The sequence below is a fragment of the Aethalodelphis obliquidens genome, unplaced genomic scaffold, assembly GCF_003676395.1.
Source record: "Aethalodelphis obliquidens isolate GAN/ISIS:26980383/991018 unplaced genomic scaffold, ASM367639v1 scaffold18, whole genome shotgun sequence".
In the NCBI taxonomy this organism is placed as follows: Eukaryota; Metazoa; Chordata; class Mammalia; order Artiodactyla; family Delphinidae; genus Aethalodelphis; species Aethalodelphis obliquidens.
The window spans coordinates 12,857,438-12,878,076 of record NW_020837962.1 but is presented as its reverse complement, the minus strand read 5'-3'; the positions used below and the strand labels follow the sequence as shown (position 1 = coordinate 12,878,076).

At 53.2% G+C, this 20,639-nt stretch overlaps 1 protein-coding gene across 4 annotated transcripts in view; it reads right to left on the bottom strand.

Annotated features, from left to right (window-relative positions):
* LMF1 (lipase maturation factor 1) overlaps positions 1–20,639 on the bottom strand; it is a 92,273-nt gene that overhangs the window by 33,611 nt on the left and 38,023 nt on the right. For all 4 annotated transcript variants that reach the window (XM_027117927.1, XM_027117928.1, XM_027117929.1 and 1 more), the window contains one exon: positions 2,465–2,613. In XM_027117927.1, coding sequence (XP_026973728.1) covers positions 2,465–2,613 — 149 coding nt within the window. The remainder of the gene's footprint in view (positions 1–2,464; positions 2,614–20,639) is intronic.

Below are 20,639 nucleotides of genomic sequence, written 5' to 3'. Positions count from 1 at the left end.
TGGGGCATGTCTGATGCTTCCTCATGGTTAGATCAGAGGATGCATTTTGGACAGAATTGATGCTTTGTCCTTGGAGCTGCATCCTCTGCACAGATTCCTCCCCTCTGTGCCCTGGCCGCTGCCTCCAGCAGGAAGCCCTCCGGCCATCACTGCCTCCCCGCGGCAAGGACCCCGGCCTCCCCGAAGAGCCAGGCAGTTAAGGGCTCGGCTCGAGAGTTTCCCTCTGGACCCCGGCCCACCTGGCTATCGTCGGGTGTGAAAACATTTGTGTCACCATGTGTCCAGTTTCCAGCTGCTTCCAGAGAAGGGCAGCCTGGTGCCACCTCTCCAGACACCCAAGGATGGAGTGGCCGCACCGACTGCACCCCGGGCACCTGGGGGGACCAGGCCATCAGCGGGCAGAGAGGTTTCCTTCCTTCTGCTCGGGCACCCCCACCCACACGACCTGGGGTCCCCTCTGAGGCTGAGCTCTGAAAGGACCAATCTGTCCTCTGGGGCATGTGAAGCATGGCCAGACTACAGAACCACAAGCAGGTCTGAGCGTCCGGGACAGTCGCCAGTTCTGATCGAGCAGCAGAAAATCAGGGCCGGGCTCATCCCGGGCAGCGTCTGCTCAGCTCCTACGGACTGGACAACTTGCTGCTGTCACTCCTTTTTATCAAGTCAACTCTGTCGTTCTGCTTTCCTACGAAGGGAGGTTAATAATATCCAACGTACAGACGGAATCAAGTAATTACACCTTTTAGTGCACCTGATAATTTTTTATCCAGCTGGTGCTAACAGTCAATCAAAATGCCATAAAAGGTGCTTTACAACATGCTAATGACTCGCCGCCCCTGTGAGGCATCGTGGGAGTTTGTGCAGCCGCGAACCGTGCTCAGAGCAACCTGACAGCTCCGCCACCCAGAGCTCTGCAGCCGAAGCTACTGTCCCAGGAGGGTCCTGATAAAGTCCTTAGAAACAATGCATATGTTTTTATGCTTTTTAAAGCCAGCTGAGAGAGAATCTACAATTGAGTCCTAGACGGACAAGGAACAGCAGCCTTGAGGCTAAGAACACCTGTGCGGTGGCGAGACCGCTCACGGTTTCGTGTTTCATCAAAGGGACCTATGAAAACCATGCTCATCTTTCTAATTAAATGGAAAAATGAGTTTAGGGAAAGCATCACACTTTGCCGTGGAATCTGGACCCACACAATCACCCAACATGGTGTTTCCAAGTGTCTGTAGCTGCTCATACCCCGCTGGGTTGGGAACCTGGCCAACCACCCTGGCCTGTCTCCCACCCCCCACCCCCCCCCCCCTGCCACAGAGCTCATCCCTCTGCACCCAGCTGCCTGCAGTGCCCCCGGAGCCTGGCCAGACGGTGCAGACGTGGCAGCTACCTGAACCACCACGGCGTGACGGCCAACACCCTGGGAGTCCAGGAGGGGAGCCTGTGGGAGTGGGAACCCACGGTCCTGCTTGAGGACTGGCCCGTCCCCCTCGACAGCAGATGCCATCACTTGCTAGTTCAGTCTTCCCAGCAGACTGTGGCACCAGCCAGGACGTGGGGCGACGGGGGCTTCAAATACAGAGAGCCGCATAGGGCAAGGTGGCGCTGTGCTGCCCGGGGGACGTGGCCCCCCTCACGTAAGAAGCCCATGAGTAGACCGAACATTTGACAAGGAAGGGGCAGCATGGCGCAGTGGAGGACAGCGACTTTGCAGGAGAACCAGCGCCGGCCCCCACCCCCCTGTAGGCTTGTATTTTCCCCCACGAGGAACAACTTAGAGCAAACAGACACTAGACTGTCTGGACGATGTGAAAGAAATGGGTATTTTACATTTTAGCGTAACAAGCAGGGCAGAGGCGGAAGGGAAAGTACACGAAGTCGCCCAGACTTCTGCCTGGTGAACCACCTTACTCCTGATTTTAAGTTTCTGAAAACTCGAAGGTGTAATTAAAACTGAGACGTGCACTTTCCACAGCTGCATGGCAGGTGGGAGTCGAGGAGCCTGGTCCCAGGGCACAGCAGGAGGGCGTGAGGGGGAGAGGACGTGGCAGGGAAGCGGGATAGCTGAGCACCACCGCAACCACACGGGGAGGCATTGGGAGAAGGGGCTCCACCGGCAGAGAGACAGGAGGGCGTGAGGCCGGGGTCACAGACAACGTCGTGTGACCCGCTAACACGTTTCCCGACATTTCAGATGCTCCATACACACCAGGAGGACTGGGGGGGAAGGGGTGACCAGGGGGCCCTCCCCTGAGTGTCCCCGTGGAATGACTCAAGTCCTGGTTGTTTCCCATAGAAAATGGCCATGCCAGAGGGGCCAGTGGAGCATCGAGTGCTCAGAAACAGGCCTCGGACATCATGGAAAGTGGTGGAAGGGGCACGGCTGGCCTGGCCGGCGGGAAAGCAGCAAGGCAGCCACTCGTTTTTAGTACGTTTCCTTCCAAGTATAACAAATAAAAGTTCTACTTACCGCTCCGAGCATGATTCTGAAAATCAGCCACCGATAGCCCCACAGGACGATCCGGGACGTGGGGGTCCCCCTGGGCAATGGAGACAGAGTCCAGAGAGGGCACAGGAAAATCCCCAGGAAGCCCGTCTCCAGAAGCTGGGACTCCCATCCTGAAATGAGGGCAACAGAACACAAAGGACGAGTAAGCAGCAGTGGACACTTTCCGAGGAAGCAACTGCACCAAACCCGGCTTAACCCAGACAGTCCTTCAAACAGGACAAAGAGCAACCGAGACACAGCTCCTGGCTGAGCCTAGCTGCTCAGGCCATGGCTCCTGCCCTTCGCAGGGCGCCCACAGACACGGCGCAGCCCCTGAGGAGTCACCAGGGTGGACACGGGCACCGAGCAGGCTGGACGACCCGGACGTGAGTTGCTAAATGCGGAGCAGACTGTGGTCCCATCTGCCCAGGTGAGGGAGGGAGCCAGGGGAGTAGCAAGTACAGGCCCTGCGTGGCTCAGCCTGGCACCGCTGGATGGGGGGCATCAGTCATTCTTCCTGCTGGGGAGCCCATGTGAGAAATGCAGGTGTGAGCAGCACACCTGAGTTCTCGCTCCTATCATGGAAACGGCCCCTCACACTGCGTCTCCGGGACACCCACAACATGGAGCTGGTCTTGGGCTGCATCAAAAGGAGCCTGCGCTGTGCTTTGTGGGCTGCACGACTTCCCTTTCACCCCACACTGATGAACCTCAAAAACATTCTGCTGCGTCAGAGACGCTTCAGACAAGGGCAAACACTCTACAGTTCCACTGATGTAGGTTCCAGAACAAGCTGCCCCCATGCAGGTGAGAGAAATTAGAACCTGGCTGCCTGGGGGGTCTGCGCCCTGGGGGTGGGAGTGCTGGTCATGGTGGTGCACTGGCCAAGACTTACCAAAAGCACCTTAAGGTCTGTGCATTTCAATGTTTGTAAACTTCTCAAAAAAACAGACAAAACTAAATGAATTTTGAACCCCACTCTGAAACACACTGAACGTTAAGATGAGGCATGAACAGATGTGTGATGATGCCAATAGAGCCAAGGACCAGCCACGGCCAAATGTAGGTGGTGGGTTTGAGGGTTTTTACTGTACAACTGTTTGAAACTTTCTGTGGCTTGAAATTTTTCATAGTAAAATGTGGAGGGAGAAATCCCACTGACTCTCATATGCTCTGGATTTCTGAAGCTCAGTTCCACATCGGTTCTTCTCTGGAAGACAAACAGGTGAGTTTGCCCAAAGGCAGCAGTGCCAACACCAGGGCGGCACCGACGGGTGGGCCGTCACTGCCTAGGGTCTCTGTGGGCTCACTGCATCGGCTGAGCCACCTGTGCTGGGGGATCTGGGGCCACCAGCATGCGCCCCGCACTGTCTGGAGATGATTCCAGAAGCAGAAAGAAGCCTGGACAGTGCTGGGGAGGGGTGCCCGGGGGAGGGAGCCGAGTGAGGCGGGCGACTGGAGCCCAGAGCGCCACCAGGCTGTGGCCAGGCCACGACCAATGGAGACGGTGGGCCTGTCGGCACAGCTGTCACCGACGGGAGAGGAAGGCAGAGCACAGGGCGCTCTGGCCACGGCCGAGATGGGGACATCGGTGCCACCCTCCTCTGGGGACCCAGTGTGTGGGATGCCCACGTGGGCTGAGCTGGCCTCCAGGGCACACACCCGGCTTCCCCCAGATGCCTCAAAGGAAGAAAGCAGGAAGCCCTCGTGCTCATCTGCTCTACGAGGTTCCGGACACTGAGCGTCGCTCATTTTGGGTGCAGGTCTCGTCCTTCTGCTCGTGGACATGACGACCTCTGCTTCACAATGTGCTTCAAACCCCCTTCTTGTCTCAACAGGAAGAAGCGGACTCTGTTCCTTATGCGAAACCTTCTCTGGTTTTATCTTGAGAAGTCGTTTTTATTAAGCTTGGACTCCTTCCACATGGGGGCATTTTAAAACGTGTGGTTTTATGACGGCAGAACATGGGAGTGATGACACGGCTCTGGGAGGATTTATCTGCAGACGCTTCAGATCTGAGAAGGGACCTCAAAGGACACTGTCCCCACCCCTCCTCAATGTGGCCCCGCAAGCAGGGCAGGCGGACACGGTGTTCCAGGCTGAGCTGGGCAGGCCCCAGAGGAAGCAAGGCTGGAACAGCCCATGTACCCGCCCAGGAGTGGGGACCCGGCCTTGCTCATGCTCCCTGGAAGCCCCTCAGCAGCTTGCAGACCTCACGTGGGCAGGCAGAGCGGTCCCCAGAGCCCGGGTCTGCCTTCTCTGTCACCTCGCTCTGCACAGACGCGACGAACGGAATTTTAATGTGCAGTTTGAGTGACACCAATCAAAGCGAAATGCAAATGGCAGAGCCCAGAGACCCTCCTAAGTGCCAGGAAGCAGGTGACGGGGACCCGCTATCACCCTAGGGATGTACGTGTCACCTGGCCCTCCTGCCTCCTCCTGAACTCGGAACCTCCCTCATCCTGCTGGGTGCGGGGGGCCACCCCCCCCCCCCATCTCGGCATAGCCATTTTCCAGGCCGAAGCTGAGGCTGCCTGCTCGCTGGCCGCCACTCCAGCCATTAGTGCTCACCGGCACTGCTAGGAGGAGAGGGTGGCCTACACCCACATGCTCCGCTTCCTTTGCTGGGGTCCCGCCGGTGGTCAGCAGCTATGCTGCTGGCACAAGGAACACCACTGTTCTCCGTGGCCCCAGAAAGACAAGCCCTCCTCCCAGACGTGCACCCCAGCCTATGCTCAGACCCCTCAGGAGGGCAAGGCGACAGCCCCTTCATGGGGGCCTGGACGGTTTCGCCCACAGCATGGGACATCCCACCAGTGGCTTTGGGGTGACAGTGAGCAAGTGACCAGGGGAGTCTCCGTGGGCTGCACCACCTGCTGCTAGAACTTTCACCTCGGCAGCTACTGGCTGGTTTCCAGGAATGCGGCGCAGCGTCCAGCTACGTTTGGGAGGCGTCCTCGTGAGACTGAGGGTCGGTGCCCACCCGCCATGCTGGGTGAGGTGTGGCGGCGGTGGCCTTCCCAAGGAGCCGCTTGCCCACTGTCTCTGGGGACGGCTCTGACAGGGACTTGCAGGGTCGTCCAGCCCTGTCCTGACCAGAGCTCAGGGCCAGCCGTAGTCGGTGGCCTCCAGGTCTGAGAGCAGACACAGCCCCTTGCCTTGCAGGCTCTGGGCAGTCTGGGCGCCTGTGGGCTGGACTGGCTGCAGCCGAGCAGACTGGTGGTCAGAGGAAGTGGATGCTCTCCATGCTCCCCTCCTCCCGACTTGTGCTTCTGAATCACCCAGCCTGTGTCTGCCAGAGCTGCACACGAGTCTGAGGAAGGCCTACAAATGTTGAATCCGGCCCCTCAGTCTCCTGGCCTGACCTGTGACCCGTGGGTCCCTCACTCCTTCGCCACATGGGGCACCTGCTCCCCAAACAGCTCCGATGTGGATGTGGTGCTGACTTCTGGCTTTGTCCTCTTGGGCCTGTGAAGAGCAAAGATGCTCTTCTATCGAAGACTGGATAATCCACCACTGGGCAGCCTGGCATGGGCCTGGTGATGCAGAACACACGGCCACCGCAGAGTGGGCATGGCACTCCAGGATGGATGAGGATGGGGCTGGGCGGCTCCTCGTGGAGGATTCTTGCTGACCGTCAAGGGGGCTCAGAGGGGGCTCGCCAGGCACTGTGGTCACCCAGAGTCAAGGTCAGGATGGCACAGGCTAAGCCACCAACCAGAAAGGAAATGTGGCCTAAAGCAAGGTTTCAGTGGCAGAGGCCACCCGATGGCTCTGAAAGCAACTGAGGCCTCACAACCTCCTCGAAACTATTACAGTTACTTAGAGTAATTAAATGTCGCAGGCATGGATCCTTCAAAGATGACAGCACCATCCACGTTATGAGTAGGAAACCCATTAGCTTCATGGTTAAAAGTGGGAGAAGGGGAAAGCGCTTCCCTCCTGACGGGCTGTCACTCCTGCCTGAGCCGCCCACCCTGGGAGCACTCGGAGCTGTAAGTCACTCCCAGTCTTCACGGGCACAGTAGCCCGTTCTGCAGCTTCTGACGGCAAAGAAGGGCTGTTTTTACACCTTGGGGACAGTTCTGGGGCCACCCTGTCCCCCCAGGTGCCGATGCTCGCTCTGCCACAGAGCCCCATGCCTCCTACAAGTGCAGTCAGAGCCCACTGTGATGGGCAGGTGGGGTTCAGAGGCCAAAGCTCGAGACATAGGGTGACGGGCCAGCTGGGGGAGTGCCTGGTCCACTGTCCTTGGCCCCATCCGGTGGGAGGATGTCACTTTGGCATTGGTGGGGGTAGCTCTGGGTCTCGCTCACAGCCCTACTGGGGGCCTCGCGATAGGCACAGTGGCTCCTGGGTGGGGGGTGGCCCAGGCAGAGACCATGGTCGGAAAGGTGGCAGGACAAAGCGGGCAGCCCCGAATCCATTTGCTGTGATACTGGCTGCTGCTTGCCACGTGCCCTGGGCCCCCTCGCTGACCTCAGGCAGCAGGAGAGGTGCTCAGACTCTGGGGCTAATAAGCTAGAGGGCCACCCGGGCCTGTGTCCAAAACACGGGGCCTGAGTCATGGGACATGTCCAGCTGGCGTGGTCCAGGAGCACAGTCTGCAGACCCCACTCCTCCCTGCGCCTTTGACTCTGGTGACTTCCGTGCTCAACGCCTGCAAAGTACGAGTTTCACAGAAGTGGGCAACCCTGGAATGGCCTGAGCGGCAGGTGGAGAAAAAGCCCCTCTTCTCAGCAGAGTGTCAGAGGCGGCCCAGGGGTCCAGGCCGCCCGGGGCTGAACTCCTGTGTTCTCCTCCACATTTCTGATCTGCAAAGCCATGCTTGCGAGTTTTTATCATGGCTGCTTGGCATGTGTGACGCAGACTCCACTGGAGGGATTTGGTGTTTTGAGGGCAGAGTGCCAGCCAGGTGCAGGCAGAGGAACTCCTGTGTTGCATGGGCTCTTGTGGGCCAGCTGGAGCCCCGATGCTCACCAGAGTGGAGCCACGGGGTACTGAGCAAAGGGCAGGCCTCACTGTGTGGTGTCGGGCCTTGGGGAGTGGGGGCTGCATGGCAGCCGGGAAATCGGGGGGAGGTTCCACTGACACTGTTCCTGAACCGTCTGCCCGCCCGTCACCCAGAAGGGACTAGGGAGAGCTGCATGCTGCTGGTGACTGCTGCAAACACTGCAGTCCAGACCAGCACGCCCTGCCCAATGACTGGCTAACACACTTTCCTCTTTTGTTGAGACACAATATAAAATGAGATCAGGTAAAAAACACAAGGGAGGCTACAACAAAACTTGAAGGAAAACTCTTGCTGGTGTTTAGAAATAGCCGCCCGCTGTCCAGCACGTCACGGGGAACATGCGTCTCTCTCTGTTCCCCATCTGGACGGGGCACCTGGTGATTGTGTGCACCTGTCCAGCGAGGTCAAGAGCCCCGCCCAGCCTGCTCACACCTTACATCCACCTCACACCCCCTCCTGCAGTCACCACGGTGCACGGGGCCTTGCCCAGGTGCACCAACCCCTTCCGGCCATAAGAACCACCTGGCAGAGCTGCCCTTGCCCTAAGGGGACAGACTGGGGCCTGTCCCCAGGGTCCAGGAGGTACTAATGCTGCCCTGCCCCAGAGGTGCAGCCATGCTCCTGTTCACCTCCCCAACCTCAGTCCCCCTCGTGCCGGGCCTGCCTCCCGTGCCCCCTACAAGGACCCGCTCAGAGCCACGTCTGCCCAGGAATCCTCCAGAACCGGCGTGAGCTGGGCAGGTCTCTTGGGACAGGACCTTGTCTGTCCGGCTTTCTGGTCACTTCTCACATATTTGAGGATTTAAGCCAGAGATCAGACAGTAAATGGAACACGTCTTCTAGCAAGAAGACGTTTTGAAAGACCTGGTTAAATGCTTCACGCTTTAAGTAAAATCATTTTAAATTGCACACTCTCAATTAGGAAGCGCTTAGCAAATTGCCAGTCTGTGTTTTACGGATGTCCTTGGGCGCTGCAGGGAACGGGAAGTGACCTGTGTGACCCGCACAGCGACCCTCCTCCCACTGCACTTTGTCACGGTGCTGGTTCATACTTGGTTGCTGTGGCAACCAGACTTCATAGCCCCAGGTGTCCCCTGCTGCTCAGATCCACACAGGTGTCACCAGCTAGCCTGAAAACAAAATCCATAGTAATGACCTTAGCTGGCTTTACTGGTTTGGGATAAATATGAGAATGCTTCCTGTCAACGGAAATGAGACTTGGCAACAGAGATTTTTCAGGATTAACATATTCAAAATATTTAATATATATCTGGATGAAGGGCACAATGCCTTACCATTTCTTTGTCTTTTGTTTCCTGTGCATGAAAACTAGCTGATGGGACTTCCCTGGTGGTCCAGTGGTAAAGAATCCACCTTACAATGCAGGGGACGTGGGTTTGATCCCTGGTCAGGGAACTAAGATCCCACACGCCACGGGGAAACTAAGCCCGCGCACCACAACTGCTGAGCTTGTGTACCTCAGAGCCTGCATGCTGCAAACTACAGGGCCCATGCACCCTGGAGCCTGTGCGCCACAACTAGAGAGAGAAAACCTGCACGCCATGTCTAGAGAAGAGGAAAAAAACCCTGCATGCCACAACTAGAAAAGAGAAAACCTGCACGCCGCAACTAGAGAGAAGCCCGCGCACCACAACGAAGATCCTGCATGCCACAATGAAAGATCCTGCGTGCTACAACTAAGACCCAACGCAGCCAAACTAAATAAATCTTAAAAAAAAAAAAAAGTAAAGAAAATTAGCTGAAGCTCGTCTCAAAGTGCCTTGTGAGACCCCTCACGAGATGCCAGGCAGTGCTTTCTTGGGGTTGCTCAAGACGAGGGGAGGTTCTGACCTGCCTCCTGCCTGTGCAGCCCAGGCCCACTAGCCATGTGGGGCTGCTGAGCTTGAAACGTGGTTGGCGGTGGTTGGGCAGACCTGCTCTCTGTCAGCCCAGGAGGCACGTGTGTCCACAGGTCCTGTGCGGAGCGGCCACGCCCACCCAGCACCACAGCAGGGCGAGCTCCTGTCCCCTACCCTTGTGCCATGGAATTGGGGTAACCCTCACCCACATAATCCTGGAGGATGACCCACTCACCCACAGCTCTCAAGAGCTTCCCCACACTGATGGACATGGTTCCTGGCGTCCTCCTCACTGCCCATGGGCAGGCCCTGTCACCTGAGGGAGGAGAGGCCAGTGTGTCCACACTCGTCAGAAATAACAGGGAGGGTCAGCTCCTCTGGAAAGGAGGGAATCACATACACTTCTCCACCTGGCAGGCGCCCAGGGTAGAGGTCAGGGCAGAGGTCGGGCCAGCCCCAAGGCCTCTGCCCCACGTGGACACCGTCTCCGCTGGGGCCATGGCAGGGGACACACCAGCCTTCTTCCTGCCTCTACCTGTCCATGACTCTCGGATGCTCGCTGTCTCTGGCCCTCCGTGAGGTCAGCGTGACGGGCAGCTCCTGGGCCCAGAGGCCGGGATGGCTGATGAGGACAGGGAGCCTCACAGACCCTCTCTGGGTGGCACGTACACCCACGGAATGAGGAGGGGAGGGAGGGCGTCTCGGCCACAGAACCAGTACCCAGTGGACTCCGCCAGCTGCCACAATCTTGCTCAGTGGTCATTTGCAAGGGAGCCTGGTGGTGGTTCAGGGACTCGGGGAGGGGCAGTGACAGCTTCCAGCATCATGTCCTCGATGCCATTAGAAGAGATTTCCTTTCTTCTAGAAGGATCAGTGTACGGCAGAGGGTCAGGTTTCAGGTAAGTCAGCTGATGCAAGTCATCATGGGAAAACACCATAGGTGACCCACAGAGAGACCCACAGGGAGAGAATGAAGCTGACCAGGGCCCCCCTGACTGCCTCACCTGTTCCTCTGCTCTGCCCAGGGGTCTCCTCCCTTGCTGGCGGCCCAGGCGCGTCAAGTCCCTGCCCCCAGTGCCCATCCCTATGGCCCTTTGGTCAGGTCTCTGCTCAGATACACCTTCCCTGGATGTAACATACACCTAGGCCTCAGTCCATCCCGGCACTGCCTAGCCTGCAACACTCACCCCACCACACACTGCTCATCTCAATTATTTCCATTCTCCACTCATTCTGCACCCAGAACACAAGCTCCAAGCAGACAAAGTAAAGCAACCATAGTAAGAATTCTTAAGAACATAAATGAAAATATGACCGATCATAAGACATAAACAGACGAGAGAACTTGGAAGAGAAACAGAACTATAAAAAAAGAACAAACATTCTAGAACTGAAAAATAAAATATATGAAATTAAAATTTTACTAGATGAGCTTAATAGCAGATTGGATGACAGAGAATAAAAAGGTGGTGAAGGGACTTCCCTGGTGGCGCAGTGGTTGAGAGTCCGCCTGCCGATGCGGGGGACACGGGTTCGTGCCCTGGTCTGGGAAGATCCCACATGCCGCGGAGCGGCTGGGCCCATGAGCCATGGCCGCTGAGCCTGCGTGTCTGGAGCCTGTGCTCCGCAACGGGAGAGGCCACAACAGTGAGAGGCCTGCGTACAGCAAAAAAAAATAAGCTCTAACATATATGTAATTGGAATCTTAGAAGAGGAGAGAGAAATGGGGCATAAAAAACTTTTAAAAAATACTGGCAAAAATTAGCCAAGTTTGGTAAAAGACATAAATTACAGACTCAAAAACCTCAGGGAATCATAAGCAGGATAATGCCACATGCAGGCACGTCGTAGTCAAACTGCTGCAAACCAAAGACAAAACCTCCAAAGCAGTCAGAGAAAAGAAAGACATTATGCTCAGAGAACTGACAAGAGGAACAGCAGCCGAGTTCTCGTCAGCAACAACGGAGATGAGAAGACGGTGAACTGAGTGCAGAGTCTTGCACCTGACGGAACTGTCTGTTCCGAGATCAGAGCCAAGAATCCAGAAACTTTTCAGACAGCAAGAGACTCAAACTGCTTGCATGAGGACAATGTTGAGCATAATCAAAAATTTAAAGGGGAAATAAAGCAGTATAGGTGTGGAGGGAGGAATCACTACCTCCTCCAGGAGGATCTATCAGGCCGTCTGTCCAAGCAAGGAGAGATGGAAAGCCATGCATCATCACACACTATGCTCAGAAGGCACTCAGTAAAAACAGGCCGTTCTCTCTAGGACATAAAGAGGTAAGATTGTGACTTAAGTGCCTTACATTAATAACAATAAACAGAAAAAATACTACCCATCCTTATAAAAAAACATTATAGCCTATAAATGAGAAAGCAGGTGAAACTTCTCTATTAACTAAGATATGCTTTCATTTCAGGAATTTTAATTTCACTTGCCAGATATGCAGAATCCTCCAGCTGTCATTCACATAGCTAACCATGCCCTTCCCCACCGGCCACTGAAACCAAGGATCTCTTGTGTGGAAAGGACAGGGCATGAGGGTTTTGAAGAGAGATATTAACTGAGCAGGTCCTTTGGAAAGTTAGGCGAGGAGCTTGGCATGAAGCAAACCTTCCCTCCTCATGAGGAGCATCTGGTGCAAACAGACAAAAAGTCCTGTAAGTTCTCACATGGACTCAATCTTAGAACAGAATAGATTCAGTGTTTTTCTTAAATGGGAGTGGTGACTAGTTTGGGGCATGAGGGAACTTTCTGGGGTGATGGTAATTTTCTATATCTTGATGGGAGTCTAGATTACACAGGTGTATGCATCTGTCAGAACTAACAATGTCCACTTATGATCTGCACATTTCATTGTGTGTGAATTCATCATCAAGGCAAAACCCTGAAGGTGCGCTGAGCTCTTGTTAACGACCTGCCCACTGAGTCTTTAGTATTTAGGGGCAGGATACTGACAACTGACATTTACTCTGGATTGCATCAATATACATGAAGGGTTGGTGGTGGATAGAAAGATGAACATATAAGCTACCACCACCACCACAACAAAAACTAGTAAAATATAAACTGTAGAATCTAGGTGGTCCATAGATGGGTTTTTTACTATACAATTCAACTTTTTTTGTATGCTTGAAATTTTTCATAAATGATTTAAAAAGTCTATTCAACACTGTAGTGGAGTTCTTAGGCACTGCAAAAATGAGAAAAAGAAATAAAAGTTTAAGGTCTGAAGTGGAAAAAAATATGATTGCCTATATAGAAATAAAAAAACAAAAAAAACAAGAGAATCTACAGGAAACGAGCTCAACTACTGAGTGGTGGTAACAGACTGACTGGAAATGACATTAAAAGGAATTCTCTGCTGGACTTCCCCGGTAACACAGTGGTTAAGAATCCGCCTGCCGATGCAGGGGACACAGATTCAATCCCTGGTCCGGGAAGATCCCACATGCCGCGGAGCAGCTAAGCCCGTGCGCCACAACTACTGAGCCTGCGCTCCAGACACCGTGCACCTAGAGTCTGTGCTCTGCAACAAGAGAAGCCACTGCAATAAGAAGCCCATGCACTGCAACAAAGAGTAGCCCCTGCTTGCGGCAACTAGAGAAAGCCCACACGCAGCAACGACGACCCAACACAGCCAAAAGAAAAAAGGGAATCCTCTGGGGTGCTTGGGAACGAAGTTCTTCTGAAAATTAAGTAAAGGAAAGGGTGAAGGGTTTATTCTGACATCCCCAAAGAAACTGCATTTAGAGCAACCAGAGAGTTGATGAGGGAAAGTTACTTTGATTAAAAAAAATCCCCAATAACAAATGCAAACAGAACAATAGAATTAGAACATCGCCAGCTTGCAGGCCCTAGCGGATGAGTCCAGGCAATGAACACCGAGGCTGCTGGGGCCCAGCAGTGCAGCTGGTGGAGAACTTTCTAATGACAGATCAGGCTGGGAAGGCCTGACCTCAGCAATCTCACCATTGCAGAGAGAGATGGGAAAGGCAGGCTGTGCCTCCTGATTGGCGGCAACAGAAAGTCCCAGCACCCAAGAAGCATCTTTGCCAGAAGCAAAGCTGACTGATGCGGCCTGGAGCTCTCCTACCAGCTCACAGTGAGGGCGGGGGGCCTGGCACTCCCAGACTGAGAAACACCTTGTCTGGGAGCATAAAGGAGGAGCCTCTGGAGAGGCAATAATGGCACATCAATGAAATGTGTCAGATCCCTATTTGGACAAAATGTAGAAAGGACATTATTTAGGAGACAACCAGGAACATTGGAATGCTGACTACACATTTGATAGAACTCGTCCTAAGCTTTCAGGTGTGATGCTGGTATTGTAGTCACATTGTTTTAAAAGACCCCATCTCTCAGAGGTGTACAACAAAGTATTTCTAAATGCAATAACGCAACGCCTACGGTTTACTTTAAATAGCAGAGTGGAAGGGGTCACCCGCACATGGAAGACAGGCACGTCTTGGGCAATGAAGCGTCTGAGACGCTTGCCGGGGCTCACAAGGCCACTCTGTTTACTTTCAGATTTGTTTGATGTTTTTCATATTCAAAAATTAAAGAAACGTTTAAAACTGATCACTGGCATTCTCTCTGAGCGCAAACTGGGAAATGTTTTATATATATATATATATATATATATATATATATATACACACACACATACATATGGGCTGCGTCAGGTCTTTGTTGCTGCATGCGGGCTTCCTCTAGTTTCAGCAAGCAGGGGCTACTCTTTGTAGCGGTACGTGGGCTTCTCACTGCAGTGGCTTCTCTTGTTGTGGAGCATGGGCTCTAGGCATGTGGGCTTCAGCAGTTGCAGCGTGCAGGCACTAGGGGGCAGGGGCTTCAGTAGTTGCGGTGCGTGGGCTCAGTAGTTGTGGCTCGTGGGCTCTAGAGCACAGGCTCAGTAGTTGTGGTGCATGGCTTAGTTGCTCCACAGCATGCGAGATCTTCCCGGACCAGGGATTGAACCCGAGTCCCCCGCATTGGCAGGCAGACTCTTAACCACTGCGCCACCAGGAAAGTCCCTGAAATGCTATTTTTACACTGCCATTTGTTCTAGAAGCCAAACTTACAGTGAGTGTGGGAATAAGTCTTTAAAATTCCCAGCAGAATGAGCACTCACTTTACAGAACAGCTGCAAGTCATCATCTTGGGAGCTGCAGTAGTGAGTCTGATCAAATTATTCAGGTGTAACTCTAAAAACAAAACTTTTTTCCAGAACAAAACAGGAGGTGTGTTTTTCAGAGTGACTGATTTCCCCAAGGAGGCTAAGAGCTAGAGGCTGAAATGGGACTGATGGAGCTTCTTTGAATGTGTTCCCTCCCACTCCGAGGTTGTCCAATTGCAGCCCGAGGTGGGAGTAAGGTGGAAGCAGAGCCACGTGCCCTGCACGCTGAACTGCTCATGCCCTGGGCTCTTCCCCCACAGAGCGAGGCCTTATGAAAACCTGAGGGAAGAAAACTAGGACCCAGGATTCTGTGCAGACGGCCACGTTCTCTAAGAAAACTGTAGGGCTTTGCTCCAGTTCAGTGTTCAGGAAAGAAAGAAGGGGCACCCACCCAGGGCCTCCTGTTCCCAAACCAGAGAGCTGGCCATGCCCCATCCACAGCACACCTGCTGGCTACCTGCAAATCCCCTGACATTTCTCAACTGTTATTTTCATTGGGATTATGACAAAATTGCTGATTTTGGCACAATCCAAAAGGGGAAAAAAGGAAGAGAGCTGTCCGGTTACTGAAGATGAGCCAAATGTTCAATGGTGTCAACTTCCCAAATCTGGGTCCTGAACCAAGTGGTGGTGGCGGGGGCAAGGTTTCACCAGTGAAAACCGCTTAACAGCGCTTCAGCTGAAAGGCTGACGCTTACCACACTGTCCTGTGTAAACAGACCAGGGTGAGACCCACTCTCTCCATCCTGGAACAGTGCTTTTCACCAAATTAAAGCCTGGGACGCGCTGACGTAGTAAGACCTTCACGTAAGCCTCTCAACAAAACCACACACGCACGCTCGGAATGCAGGAAGAAGGGGCCCGGGCCACGGAGAGTCCAGAAGGTCCGAGGCCTGGAGAGGTCCGCTGCGTGACGAGAATCAGGTTTTGTTTCCTGTGTCACTGCTTTCATCCCTCAAGACTCCTGCCTTTCTTGAGGCAGATCAAAGAGCTCTTCCTCAGATGAAAGGAGATTTCTTGCCATCAAAAAATACAAAACCCAAGACACAGCACAAAGGCGACGGGTAGAAGGATATTGAACTAGCCAGGCCCCGATGAAGTGCCAAGTGCCTGGCGAGGGCCCAGTGACACCCCTGCCCCACGTTCTGCAGACCCACCCAAGCACTCGGCACAGAAGATGAAGAGGTCAGGTCAGAAGCTCTTTGCACCCACACTCCTCCTCCTGCTCAGCCTCCACGCCCGCAGCTGGGTGTCCTTGAAGCTCAGACCTCCAGACCGTCACGTCCCACCCTGCCTGCTCGACACCACCTCACAGATGGGCCCTCCTTTAAGGACTGTCTCCATGACCATGTGTGGGATCCAGGCATCCCTGGCCAGTGCCTCCTGCTGGGCAGCGGTGCAGAGAGCAAGTCAACCTTGGGCCTGGCCAGAGACAGGCCCCTACTTGGTGGCTTGACCTCCTACTATCCCCCCAGCCCCGAAAACCTCCACCCTCCCAAATCCCAGCACGCTGGGTCCCGGCCCCCAACCCAGACGGGGCCTGAACCTTGCCTGCAACCCGCTTCTGCCTAGCTGAGACCTCATCCCAGGGAAGGAATCGCCTTCCCACAAGGCAAGTCCCACAGCCTCAGGAGCCCTGTCGTGAACACAGGCTCCACGTGCCCAGCTCACGTCCCTTCACCTTTGATTTCCTTTATTAAAACTAACTTGTTAAAACTAACGTATTAAAAACAAACAAACAAAAAAACCCCCCAAAAACTAATGTATTTATCCTTCATTGAAAGCAAAAATGTTTAGTGAAGATAAATCGGAACCAGAGAGAAGAAGGAAGTGACCTGCTCACCCAGAGGTAAATCTGGTTAACCCCTTGGTCATGGATTTCAAAACAGATCTGCTACATTTTTTTAGAGACAAAATGGAATACAGGACACACTGCTTAACACGTCATAAACACGGCTTCATTCATTAAACAGCACTGTGGTCACTGAATTCTATCATGCAGTAACCCAGAGCAGAGATGCACATTACTTAACCAGCTCCCCACCTAAGCCTCTGACACACCTCCGTTTCCAGTCCCAACACAGTGAGGAGCCCTGTCCCAGCCTGCCCGCACCTTCCCGGTCCTGCAGTAGGAACCCTGAGGGGAGCAGGCTGCTGGCAGCCGCATAACTGTGCTCCAGGGAGGTCGCAGCAACTCTCTTGCCCCGTGGTACCCAGCCCCCAACTCCCAACCTGTCCAGTCTTGAGAAAACACCAGACAAGCCCAATTTTGTCTGCAGTCCAGCTGTGGTGGCCAGTGCTGGGTCAGTAAGATGTCTATGAGGGGCTGGGCGAAGCGCCCCTGGGCTCTGAACCGACTTGGAAGCTACGTCGAGATCTTTTTCAAGGTGCTGTTGACACATTTCACCAGGACAAGCTGCCTGAAGAGGACAGACTCAGGGACTCTGCCTCAGACCACCTGGGAACAATGCATGGCCGTGGCCGCTGCCCATCCTGCTGCTGCCCGGGCCCAGGACAAGGAGAGCAGAGCCAGGCAGCCCATGGCCTTCGCTGTGCAGCTGCCGTTGCTGGGGGGAACTGACTGCAGAGGTTCCGCTCAGTGCTCTCCCGGGTCCGCACCAAGGCCAAGAGCATGGGCTGATGCCCGAGGAGGCCCCATGAGCCTCTCTACCCGCAATCGCCCAGACACCAGGGCGCACACACACTTGTTTCACAGACAATCAAAGGAAACAAGGACTCGGGTTTCTCAATGTGCGTGTGCACCACCAGCATGGCCTCCTGAGTGGGTGCCCGGAGCTGGCGTGAGGCTTCCCTCCAGGGGGCTGACCACCTGCCCGCCCCCGTGCCAAGTTAGGGGACCCAGAGTCCCCATCCCACATGCGGGCACCAAGCCGTGATCAAGTTCCTCTTGGGACTAGGTCTGCACACTGCAGGGAGGGGCACCAGTGCACAAGAAGATCCACGTCAGGAGTGGCAGGGATCTGGGCCAGGGAAGGACAAGGCCGGGGCAGCGGCTGGAGGAGCCCCCGGGGATGTGCAGGATGCTGGCGGCAGGGGAGCACGCAGCTCCAGGGGCCACATCCCACAGCAGGAACAGCCCATACGGAGGCCCATAAGGGTCAGTGGACACAAATTTTACCCCTGAATCCTGTTTGTATGTCAATCTTCTAAATGCTCAAAAGACAGGCATTGAGGCTGCAAACAAATGGAAAACCCTGTCAAATGGACATTAATCTGAGATCAGCCAACATGTCCATAATAAGTACAGGATCCTTCTTTAAAAGAGGTATAACATTCTTGGTAAGAGAAGGACACAGCCATCAAGAAGAGATTTGTCTGACACACTTGGGAGCCATTAATGGTACTAAAGCTGCATCGGTGTCTGTCTCCATTCAATGAACCCACATGGACAAGAGCTGCTATTGTAACAGCAACAAAGCATGGTTTCCTCGTTTAAAATTTCTGTTTTAAAATATCAAAGCATTTACAAAAGAAACTGGCACACAGCTGCTGCTCCAGAGCTAACCTAACAATGCCTCTCCCTGTTACTGTGCTGCCAAAGGTCAGGCTTGCCGACGCTGTGTTCCTCCCGCACCCGACAATGGGGCATTGCAGCCAGGAAGCTCCAGGGACACACACCAGACTCTGGAGGTTCCAGGCCAGCCAGTGGCTGCGATGGTGTCCAGTGAGACCAAGAGCCCTTCTCTGACTCCTAAGTGCTTTTCAGGATTCAGGACACACAGGTGTTTACCTGGAAAGGAAGCAGCACTGGGGCAAGGTGAATAAAATCAGCCTGTTCACCTTGCCTCAGACAGGTGACTATTAATGCTGGAGAAGTAAAGAGAAAGACCCATCTCTCCAGATGCTTTTAGCTGTTTTATATAAATGTGATCAAGGAAAGGGCTTAAAAATGATCCTCCCTGAGAATACTGCTCCAGAACACAATGGGGAGGAAGGCAGTGGAGACATGGATGCATCTCTGGCCTTACCCCCAGCACAACAAGGCACCTGCCCTGTGAACCACAAGGATCCCAGAGATGGGGAGAGGGACCAGTCAGTCAGTGGTACCTAATCTGGCAGAGTTAACCTGCCCACCATCTCCAAATCCAAGGCCTCAAAAGCATGCACTCCAGGTGGTAACAGCACCCAAGGAGAAATCTCTATGAAGGGGGAGAAAGCACTGATAGATTATCTAATGTATCTGATTCAGTAAAAAAAAAAAAAACAGTTATCGGGGGGGGTCAGGCAGTTGTGCTGTTGTATTTGGAACAAACTGCTGAATGAAACATAATCAGAGATGAAAAACAAAGCAAACCAAAAAAAGAAGAGGCAACTAGGGAATTCCCTGGTGGTCCAGTGGTTAGGATTCCATGCTTTCACTGCCCGGGTTTAATCCCTGGTCGGGGAACTGAGATCCTGTAAGCCGTGTGGCATGGCCAAAAAAAAAAAAAAGGAAGGAAAAAATGTGTTTTTTTTTAAAAAAGAAGAGGCAACTATTAACTCCAGGAAAAACAAGGAGTTATCAGGGAATTCCCTGGTGGTCCAGTGGTTAAGACTCTGTGCTTCCACTGCAGGGGGTCCAGGTTCAATCCCTGGTTGGGGAACTAAGATCCTGTAAACTGCGTATCTCCCCCAAAAACAGTTATTAGAGGGACTTACCTGCTGGCGCAGTGGTTAAGAATCCACCTGCCAGTGCAGGGGACACGGGTTCAAGCCCTGGTCCAGGAAGATCCCACGTGCTGCGGAGCAACTAAGCCCGTGCACTGCAACTACTGAGCCTGTGCTCTAGAGCCCGCGAGCCACAACTACTGAGCCCACGTGCCACAACTACTGAAGCCCGCGTGCCTACAGCCTGTGCTCTGCAACTAGAGAAAAGCCTGTGCGCAGCAACGAAGACCCAACGCAGCCAAAAAAAAAAAGTTATTAGAAAAAAATCATTATACGTCTCTACCAGCTCAGCAATCAACAATATCACATAGTTGCAATAATGTAAAGACTGAATATTAATTTAATAAAAATTACATTTGTGACAGCTGAACTGAGATAGGTGAAGAGCATTAGAAGTGTGAGAGAGTAACAACAGGAAGTACACGGATAATGTCTAGAGGTGATACAGTAAGAATAATCTATATAAACATGTTAGTCAGAACTGCTTGAGGAGATGAAGGAGTTACCCTGCGAACAGGATGGGGTGAGTGCAGGTAAAAGAAGGTAAGCTGTTTTTGTTAGAAGCTGTGTAATACAACTTGAATTTCTAATCCACTCTCATGTCTAACTTAAAAAAAATAATAATTAAAAGAACAATCGGGTTTCCCTGCTGGCACAGTGGTTAAGAATCCGCCTGCCAATGCAGGGGACATGGGTTCGAGCCCTGGTCCAGGAAGATCCCACATGCTGTGGAGCAACTAAGCCTGTGTGCCACAACTACTGAGCCTGAGCTCTAGAGCCCGTGAGCCACAACTAACGAAGCCCATGCGCCTAGAGCCCGTGCTCTGCAACAAGAGAAGCCACCACGGTGAGAAGCCTGCGCACCGCAACGAAGAGTAGCCCCCGCTTGCTGCAACTAGAGAAAGCCAGTACACAGCAATGAAGACCCAATGCAGCCAAAAATAAATAAATAAAATTTAAAAAAAAAGAACAGTCTTTAGGCCATGTTATCTGGCCATAGTGTAATAAAATCAGAAACTGACTAACAAAAGATAACCTATAAAACCTTAAGCATTTGACACTCTTCTCTAAACAGCAATTGGGACAAAGAGGCATCAGCATCTGAAGGTTATAAAACTACACTGTCTGCCACTGTCGGGGACACTGGGGTCAGCTGCCAGGGTGGCCAGGGACACATTCAGAGGGGAGTGATCATCCCTCTCCATATTTTCATTTGCAGGTAAGGAGAATGGACAATTAATGAGTTAATCAACTCAAGATCTTAGAAAATATTAAACCCCTTCCTCCCAGAAGGAGGAAGCAACCTGTAAAAAGTAAAATTTAATGAGCCAGAACACATTTTTAAAAAATCTGATAAATAAAGCCAGTTCTTTGAAAGGACCCATATGGCTACTGTGATGTGGGGGGAGGGAGGAGCCAAACACGCACTTGGCATC